The 10839-nt window shown below is 36.6% G+C and overlaps 1 protein-coding gene across 1 annotated transcript in view; it reads right to left on the bottom strand.

The window, feature by feature from the left end:
- Positions 1-875: 875 nt before the first annotated feature.
- The window catches only part of LOC144956770 (potassium channel subfamily T member 2-like), a 104684-nt gene continuing 94720 nt past the window's right edge, over positions 876-10839 (bottom strand). Inside the window, exons 29-32 of the mRNA XM_078887474.1 lie at positions 9847-9996; positions 5636-5792; positions 3649-3733; positions 876-1350 (exon numbers count right to left, since the gene is read on the bottom strand). Of these exons, the coding sequence (XP_078743600.1) occupies positions 1008-1350; positions 3649-3733; positions 5636-5792; positions 9847-9996 (735 nt within the window). The 3' untranslated portion in view covers positions 876-1007. The remainder of the gene's footprint in view (positions 1351-3648; positions 3734-5635; positions 5793-9846; positions 9997-10839) is intronic.

The following is a 10839-nucleotide window of genomic DNA, read 5'->3' as shown; positions in this document are numbered from 1 at the left end:
AATTGTAATATCACCTGACAGGCGTCATGTCCCGTCCTACATGTTTAATGTTGCTGTTGTAAAGTGCTTTGAGCACATTTAGTGGATATTGCACTTTATAAAGCTCAATTTTAGGGAATTTTAGGGGAAATATATTGACAGACTGTCTCTTCCATTCCTCCCTTATCACCAACATCTTTGGAGACTGACACGGGGCAACCTTAGGTCATCAGCAGGTCTCTCTGAGTCACTCTGTCCAAGATTAACCCTTACTGTCTGTCCATCCTCACCAACTCCAATGATAAATCCAAGAGATACTGGTGACACTGCCGTTATCAGTTGACCTTTTTGGAGGAATCTCAGATTAAACTTTATAACAACCTACTAAAAAAAAAAAAAATTTTTTTAAATTGAGCTTTATATAGTGCAATATCCACTAATGTGTTCAAAGCGCTTTACAAGGAGTCCCTGGTCAACAGCAACATTTAACATGTAGGACGGGACATGACGCCTGCTAGGCGATATTACAATTTTTTCGGACAAAGACAACGCTGTTAACGGCCTTTCATTTTTCACCTGAGTACGGTGAGAGAATGTGAGTAAAGAGCCTTTTCCAAGGACTCAACTATGCGCCGAGCAAGGCTCGAACCCAGGACCTTCCGATCCGAAAGCGAGTGTCATACCACTAGACCACATAGCCGCACAAAAACTGCCCTCCACTCCTTTCTTTTCCTTATCATCACTAACTCCAAAAACGGATCCAGAAGATGCTGGTGATAATGACGTCATCAGCAGGTCTCTCTCAAACTATTTGTCTCCCAGAGTGAATCTTATCACAACCCACTGTCTTCCACAGTTCTCTTCCTTAAAATGGCGCATACAGGAGATATTGGCAACCTGAAATGATCAGTCTCAGAATAGACCTTGTCACAATCTTCCACCTCTGCATCTCCTCCATCTCAATAGATAATCCAGAGGATATGGCAAAGTTACGTCATTATCAGGCCTTTTTCAAATGATTTGTCTTATCACAACCTACTTTCTTCCACCTCACCGTCATTTCCAAAGACTGAACCAGGCGATATTGGTGACGGTGTATTGTCATCAGCAGGCCTCTCTGAGACGATGCGTCGCAGATTGAATCTTCCAACCTTTGTTTCTGTGACATCTTCTGGTTTGCTAGAGGGACTGCTGGTATACACGGGGTTGCTGGAACCATCAACGTCGTCTCCCAGTGAGCTGAGCATTGAGTCTACAGCTGCCTTGAAGCTACGGTCTGGTGTGGCAGCTCCGTGGCTTTGGGATCTGTGTCCCATGTACAGCTTGTGTTTGCTTGGCTTGGCATACATGGATGATGGTTGGAGTACATAACTGGATGGGATCAAAGAAAAAGGACAACGGTTGAAAAATAAAGAAAAGGACTGTCAAATACTGGAAGAAAAAAAAGATTGATTATTTTAAAAGTTAAATAACATGTGGTTTTTATTTTTATATTTTAAATATTCAAAAACCAAATACATCTAATAAGTCCTTATTACTTTAACTTTTAAAACAAGAAATCTTTTGTTCTGTAAATGTGACCCTCCGTCTCAAAACGGTATTATGTCGGAATGATTCAGACCCCAAAAAGTGAATTTAAATATAGAATGATGAGAAATTGGACCTTAGAAGTTTTTGTAAAGCAAGAAATAGTATTTATACTCCAGCATAACGTACAGAAATTAAACCCAAGTTTGATATTTGTGGCAAAGAATTCAATTTCCCTAACCGAGTGGATCCCGACATAATACCAGTTTGACACGGTGGGTCACAAATGGCCAGATTTATCCCAGATGGCCTAAGTAGCTGGAAAAAGGTAGTCCCTGTTGATGATATTGTGATGAATGTAAAAAGGGGGGGGGGGGGGGGGGGGGGACAAACGTTATTTTACTCTTAATAAATAGATAAAATAAAATAAAATTCCTTATAATCGTCTAAAGTGGAGTAATGTTTCTTTAGTGTCTATTCCAAGGGAAGACTGGAATAACCCAGGCATCATCCGGAGAGCAGCGCCACAAAGTGAGCTAGGACGAAGTGACTTTCTCAAGGCCACCAACGCAGCAGCGGGTGATCGAACTCGGTACCTTTCGGGTACGAAGCAAAAACCGTTCTGCTGAGCCACACTCCCCAATGCCACTTAATCTCAAATCTATATATTATAATTTAAGGATGGTGAATACGAAAGGCATTTCATTCCTGAGTTTGCTGTAGTCAATATCACATTATCCTTCCTTTTGATATTCTTATATATTCATTGATATACTAAGAGTAGTAGTATTACTTCAACTTCTACTATTACTACTTCTACTACTAGTAGTAGTAGTATTATTGGGAGTAGTAGTCATAGTAGTAAAAGTACTACTAGTAGAAATATTTGTAGTATTAGTAGTAGTAGTAGTAGTAGTAGTTGTAATCGTAGTAAAAGTCGAAGTTGTAGTAGTAGTATTAGTAGTAGTAGTAGTAGTAGTAGTAGTGGTGGTGGTAGTATTAGTAGTAGTACTACTACTACTGCTACTAATTACTGCTGCTAGTGCTGCTGCTGCTACTACTACTACTACTGCTACAGTAGTAGTACTAGTATTACAAGGAGAAGTACTACTACTGCTGCTACTACTACTACTGCTACTGCTACTATTAATACTACTACTACCTGTACTACTAGTAGTGGTAGTAGTAGTAGTAGTATTAGTAGAAGTACTACTACTAATAATATTACTAGAAGTAGTAGTAATAGTAGCAGTAGTGGTGGCAGTATTATTATTATTATTAGTAGTAGTACTACTACTACTGCTGCTGCTACTACTACTATTGTAGTACTACTACTACTACTGCTAATAATACTACCACCGCTACTACGATCACTACTACTACTACCGCTACTAGTAGTACTTCTACAAGTGGTAGTAGTACCACTAGTACCACTACCACTACTACTACTACTACTACTACTACTACTACTGTTGCTGCTGCTGCTACTACTACTACTACTACTACTACTACTGCTGCTGCTGCTGCTGCTGCTGCTGCTGCTGCTGCTGCTACTGCTACTACTACTACTGCTGCTGCTGCTGCTGCTGCTGCTGCTACTGCTGCTGCTGCTGCTGCTGCTGCTGCTGCTGCTGCTGCTGCTGCTACTGCTACTGCTACTACTACTACTACTACTACTACTACTACTACTACTACTACTACTGCTACTACTACTTTTATTTATACTAGTAATATTATTATTAGTAGTAGTAATAGTACTTCTACTACTACTAAAATCAGTCGTATTCGTAATAGTAGTAGTAAAAGCAGTAGTAATAGTAGTAGTAGTAGTAGTAGTAGTAGTGAGATTAGAAGTAGTAGTATTAAGATCAGTAGTAGTAGTAGTAGTAGTAGTAGTAGTAGTAGTAGTAGTAGCAGTAGCAGTAAAGTAGTAGTAGTAGTTGAAATAGTAGTGGTACTAGCAGTAGTAGTATTAAGTACTAATAAATGATATTGGAAGTAGGAATTAATAATTTATAACAGGAATAATTAATAGGAATAAAGAATAACTATATTAATAAGTATAACAATTGATAATAATTCAATAGTAAATTGTTGCTTCTAACAGCTTAGGAATACAAATAGTAGGAAATAAAGACTTACATAATATCTCCAACCCTAAGTTTTCTCTTGGGTGATGGGTTGGTGATGACGTAGGACAAGGTGTTTGGACGCTTTTTGGTGGCACCTACAGAGTGATAGATAGATAGAAAACATAATAATAATCTACCTAGATAGAATGAAGTTGACGTCATTCAGTTCTTTGTTATTGTTTTTTGTTGTTTTTTTTTTTTTGCCACCCGCCTTTATGAGTAATTCTCATTAAACTGCATTAACCAGACTACAAAGGTTTCCATCGTCTTTGTCAAGATACCATTATATTTTTACATGACAGTAAATTTGTTACCTCGTGTTATGTAATCATTCAAGGATTTACACACATTTTCCCCATCTAAACCTGCATATCTCCATAAAAGATCTTATTGCTTTCTATTGCAGATTTCACAACTGTCTGTTCTACAACCATCAACGATCACACTGAATTGAACAATGAGGAAGAACCAATACTTATATGGATGAAGAAGAAGAAGTCAAGAACCGGTTTAAGCACTGCAAATCAATCAAAGAAATGGCCTGGTCCTCACATGATTTGTGGAACTATTCTTACTAACACATTTATGTGTTAGCTCCCCAATTTTGTATAGATGGAACGAAGTTGACGCCACTCTGGTCTTTGTTATTGCTTTTTGCCATCCACGTTTATGAGTAATTCTCACTAAACTGTATTAACCAGACTATAAATGTTCAAGGTTACACATGGTTTTGTGTGTTGGTCCGTTATACGTCCAGATGGCAATGTTGTAAACTTCTTTGCCAAGCGCATACTATCTATATTTTGTACACAAATGATTGTATATCTATTTATGATGAACGTCTCCTTGTTAAATATGCAGACGATATAGCCATTTTAGGACAACTGAAAAGCCAAGAATCAGAATTTTTTTATAAAAACCATATTGAATATTTTGTGAATTTGGGTCAGAAAAACTGCCTTAAACGTAATGTATTAAAAACAAAAGAACACATTTTTGATTTCAGAAAAAGTCAGGTTCCTCCAAATGCTATCGAAATAAATAAACAAAAAGATGTACTTGTCAAGCAATTCAAATATTTAAGAGATTAAGAGTGATCATTGATGAATCGCTTAATTTCAAATCTCATGTAGCTGGCCTCTCTAGGAAACTTCATCAAAGAATGTAAATTCTCAGAAAATGTAGAAATTTTGATGTTATTATTATTATTATTATTATTGTTATTATTATTTACTACTACTACTACTACCACTACTACTACTACTACTACTACTCCTCCTACTCCTCCTACTCCTCCTACTCCTCCTACTCCTACTCCTACTCCTACTCCTCCTCCTACTCCTACTCCTACTCCTACTCCTACTACTACTACTACTACTACTACTACTCCTCTCTACACTACTACTACTACTACTACTACTACTACTACCTACTACTATCTACTACTACTACTACTACCTCTCCTACTACTCCTACTACTACTACTACTCTACTACTCTCTACTACTACTCCTACTACTCCTACTCCTACTACTACTCCTACTACTACTACCTACTACTACTACTCTACTACTATTATTACTATATTATTATTATATATTACTTATTATTATTATTATTATTATTATATTATTATTATTATTATTATTATTATTATTATATTTATTATTATTATTATTATTGTTTGCTATGCTTTATTATTATTATTATTATTGTTTGCTATGCTTTATTATTAATTTTAGTTATTCTGATTTGTTGATTGGAAATATTATATTCATGTATGAATCATAATGGCAATTGCCTAAAAATAAACCTTTGAATTGTTATTAAATATAATTCCCTTCTACTTAGTATAGTAACTTTCAGTTTAAAACATCTGGTGGGGAGGGTGTAGAGTGAAAGAGAAATCAAAATTAAATAATTGCAAACTGAATAGCATTGAAAAACAAACACTACATAAGAGCTGTTGAGAGGAAAGCATTTGAAAGCAATTCTTACAGTAGTCTTGTTGTGAGAGGTCCAGGGATCTCAGCCTGTTTCTTATCAATCCAGACATATCTGACACATCTGTTCGCTTGAGGGCAGATAGTCTAGTGGATAAGGTGGAGTAAGACTTCATCAAGGGCCGTCGGGTGTCACTACCACATCTGGATGGCTGGATGGATGGGTGGGAGGAAGATCATTGGATATTTATTGTGGGAACATAATAATAATAATAATAATAATACTTTATTGCATCCCAAAAAGGAAATTTTTTTGTACAGACGTGTTATAATTTACACATAAGATAAAAATACAATGGAAATAGGATGTATATATATAAAAAAGGAGCAGCTCTATAACCAGAGCTGCGCTTTATAATATGAATAATTTCAACACTGTAAAATAGTTAAAACTGTCACCATAAATTGAAAATTGAAAAGATTGCAAAACAAATAAATTAATAAATTAATATTTATATTTAAAAAAAGTAAAAATGAGAAATAATTATATAAAATGATTATTGCTTGTTGTTATAAAGCCTAATACTGGACGGCAGAAAAGATTTTCGGTGTCTCTCTGTTTTCGTTGAAATAGAGAAAGGGCGACCACTTCTTTCTGACATAATAATTGATGGTCTTAGTGGATGATGCTGGTCATTTAATATTTTAGTTATTTTATTTATACAAAATTTCTCGTATAAAAGATCTACATCGTCAACATCATTTATATAGCGTTTAATGGATTTTTTAATATTTGAATTTATTTTGTTCCTTTCCACTGCTAAGCAATTGCCTCCCCAAGCTGTTATACAAAATGATAAAACACTTTCGATTACTGCTCTATAAAATAATGTGCAGAGGGTTTTATCTATTCTAAACTGAGAGAGTTTCGATAAAAAATATGTACGTCTGCACATCTTATGCCTAATTATTTTCAAGTGTTCATCCCACTTGAGCCTGTCATCAATCGTTACACCAAGGTATTTGTAGTGAGGAACTCGCTGGACGAATTGGTCCTTTAATTTTAACGGTTCTATCGGTTCCTTCACTCTCCTAAAGTCAATCACTAGCTCCTTTGTCTTGCTTATGTTAAGCTCTAGGTGGTGGGCATCACACCAAGACACAAATCTATCAATTTCTTGCCTATAAGCCACTTCGTTGCCATTTGTTATGAGGCCTTGAAGAGCGGTGTCATCTGCAAACTTTATTAAAGGTACACTCAGGTTTTGACTTCTACAGTCATTCGTGTATATTGTGAATAATACAGGGGACAATACACAACCTTGAGGAGCACCAGTATTTGTAGTTATACAGGAAGATTTGTTTTGCCCTAATTGAACATATTGTGCTCTCTCCGTAAGAAATTCGAGCACCCAAGCAATTATATACTTGTTTAAATTCAGACTAGTCAATTTTTGAACAACCAACTGAGGTTGCATTGTATTGAACGCTGAAGAAAAATCTGCAAAAGCAATCTGCAATAGCTCCTAGCGTGATCTAGATGCCTGTAGATGTTGTTTGTAAACAGCAAAATGGCATCCTCTACGCCACGTCCTGGTTTGTAAGCAAATTGATGACTATCACTCAATGGCATAAACTGATTCCTAATTTTAACAAGAACAAGTTTTTCTAAAGATTTCATGACTATTGAAGTCAGTGCAACAGGTCTGAGATCGTTCATAGTTTCAAGTTTTTCTTTTTTTGGAACAGGAATAATTTTTGAAGTTTTCCAAATTTCAGGGATTGAAACGCATTGGAGGGACCAGTTAAAAATATGTGTATAAATGGGGGAAAGCTGGTGGGCACATTCTTTTAATAGTTTTCCTTTCAATCCATCCGGCCCAGCAGCCTTCCTCTCGTTTAGTTTCGAAAATACGAATCTCGTTTCCTCTTCACTGACCTCAATAGTCATTTCATCTTCCAAAGCCCTGTCTAATTTATGTTTTTCATTTTCAATATCAAATTTGTTTGCTGTGTCGAAACGTGAATAAAATTTATTTAAAGTTTCAATTTCGATATCTTCTGATATAATCGTGGGCTTTGGATTATAGTTCACAGCAGTTTTAAGCCCCCGCCACGTGTCCCTTATATCCCCAGAAGAAAAGCATTTTTCAATTTTATTTTTGTACTTATCTCTACAACTAGATATTACCCTCTTTATCTCTTTTTGTTTTGTTTTCAGATCTTTTTTGTTTCCACTAGTATAGAGAGTTTTCTTTTGGTTCAATAAAAGTTTTAGATCTTTTGTTATCCAAGGCTTGTTGTTAGGATAATATTTTATTTCTTTTTTACAAGACACTAGCTGTTCACAGAATTTTAAATACTCACTCACACAGTCATTCAGCTCATCCACACTATCACATGATTCGATAAAAACATTCCAGTCAGTGCATTCAAAACAACCACGCAAATCTTCACACACACTTCCATTCCAGATCTGTACACTTTTCTTTACTGGTGTTTTACACGTTTAAAAACAGGGCGGTAGGTGGGGAGTAGCAAGAGCATGCAGTGGTCAGATAAACCTAATGGGGCACGGGGTAAACATTTATAACTATTTTTAATATTACACAGGAATAAATCTAATGTTTTTTTGTCCCTTGTCTCGCAGTCCACGTATTGATGAAGTCCCGGGAGAGTAAAATCGTTACATTGGTTAAAATCGCCAGTGACCATCAATACGGCATCGGGTGACTTAATTTGAATGTCCTGTATTTCTTTCCTCAAAATATTTTTCGCTGTGGTGTTGTCTGATGATGGTGGAATGTAGACGTTGATGATGATGACATGAGTATATTCCCGGGGTAGGTAATATGGTCGTGACGAAACAGTAATAAATTCAATTTTATCGTCACAATACATTTTCTTTATCTGACAGTTATTGGGGTGGCACCATTTGTTGTTAATATATGTGCACACCCCACCCCCAGTTCGTTTATTTACATTAGTCCGATCTCCTCGAAATAGTGAATATTGTTCAATATTAAAACATGATGATGGTATGTGAGGAGATAGCCAAGTCTCTATTAACGCTATTATGGAGGCTTGACGATAGTCACTATTAAAACGACACAGTGAAAACAGTTCATCAATTTTATTTTTCAGTGATCTTACATTACCTGTCACTACACAGGGTAAAAATGGACGAAAAGGCCGTCTGTTAAATTTTGTTTTTATTCCTCCCTTTCTCCCCCTCTTTCTTACTTTAATAAACGATGTGTCAATAGTGGGTGGTGGGGGTGACACGGGTTGGAGGGATCGGAGAGTCTCTGGAGTATAAGTTATCGATAGGCTTATTTTGGCAGCAAAATCACAGGCTAAAACACCATTTATGCTTATAAATATACTAATAAATATAAAAATCAGGAACAATATATACTTCACATCCATTTTGAATAAAAATTAGGCTTAAATTCCGACGATTGAATGATAAATGAATAAAAATATGTGTAGAAAATAGGTAAACATTCACAACACGTCTGTTGTCGCCGGAAGCCAGTATAGGACTTCTATTTCCCTGTCTGTTAATATCAATTTTTAAAAAATTAAAAATTGAGCTTTTATATAGCATGATATCCACTAAACTTGCTCAAATCGCTTTACAAGGGATCCCTGACCAACAGCAACATTCAACATTTAGGATGGGACATGACGCCTGTTAGGCGATATAGCAATTTTTTTCAGACATGGACAATGCTGTTAAAGGCCAGGTACTCATTTTACACTTGAATACAGTAAGAGAATGTGAGTAAAGAGCCTTCTCCAAGGATGCAACTATGTGCCGAGCAAGGCTCAAACCCAGGACCTTCCGATCCGAAAGCAAGTGTCATACCACTAGACCACATAGCCACACCATACATAGCTCTCTCTCTCCCTCTCTCTGTCTCTGATCTACCAACTTTCTCAGTAAATACTTTCTAACCTACATTGTTTTAGTATAAATGTAAGTAAATATTAGCATTCCCAATTACCTGCATAGGGGTCCCAAGAGCTCAGCTGGTAGAGCACTCGCTTCAGACGATCAAGATTGATCCCGGGTGCAGTCAAGAATTTTTTTCTGACCCCCCTGTCCACCAAGGAGTAAATGGGTAGCTAGATCTGGTGGAAAGTACTTTGCAATAGACTAGCATCCCATCCAAAGGGTAGCAAGCAATTGCTATTGTCCGTTTCACGCTATAGAATATATGGCTCTACGGGCCTTACGGCTCTGAAGAACGACTTAATTACCTGCTTATTTTGATTTTCGTCACCTTCTTCTCCACCCGACCTCTCTGTTCTATAAATAGCAAATGGGATTTCCCCAGTAGCTGAGCAGAGACCTTCATACAACTGTCCATACTCTGGGAACTTTTGGATGGTGGCTCGCTTCACTCGGATCTGTGGGAAAAAGGATTTGTATAACAGTTTACGGGCAGTGTTCAAGTTTATGCTAACCTCACATAGATTTTATCATTTTGTCCAATACAGATGAAACGGTGATAGAACTTAAGCTTCACAAAATTGTAAAAAGAGAATCATCTTCAAGAAATAAGTATTAGCATAAATAAAAGTGAATAATAATCTGATGTCTTCTACTGTACTGTTGTTTGTTTTGTTTTGTTTTTAAGGGTTTTACGGCGCTTGCAACACGCTATGGTCATATCAGCGCCAGTAAAAAGGGAAAATATGGGATAGTAAAAAGTTCTAGAATTACAATTAAAGCACCCAAGAAAAGAGAAGACAAAGGGGAATGGTACAAATAGGGAATTGGTGTGGATTCCAAGAGCACACTATCAAAGTACTTAGTTTGAGATCACCTAAAAGTCTCATCCAGACACGAGCACAAGTCCCCACTAAGAGGAATACACTCAAATGCTTACGTTATAAATTCAAAACAACAAAAATAATAATAATACATAACAGAGAGATGATTAACACGGAAAAAAATATCATCTCCCAAAACAATAACTAGGTATACATTTGACTGTTTCCCTCTCAGCCAGGGTATCCGGCCATGGCCGGGACAAAACAAAGTAACCTCATTCCAAGACAAAGACAGAAAGCAAGTTGGAAAACAGATGTAGGGGATAGAAGACACAGTAAGTACCTCCCTGCCCACTATGGGAGGTCAGGAACCCCACCAATCTTCTACGTTACTAATGCCATCTAGTTCATAATACATTGTTACTGTTATGCCGTATGATCACATACGCTGCTAAAAAACTTCCATCTTTTACCTTG

Source organism: Berghia stephanieae, chromosome 11, assembly GCF_034508935.2.
Source record: "Berghia stephanieae isolate SIO BIC M18660-M18661 chromosome 11, UCSD_Bste_1.3, whole genome shotgun sequence".
Lineage (NCBI taxonomy): Eukaryota > Metazoa > Mollusca > Gastropoda > Nudibranchia > Aeolidiidae > Berghia > Berghia stephanieae.
This window is presented reverse-complemented; position numbering and strand designations above follow the sequence as displayed.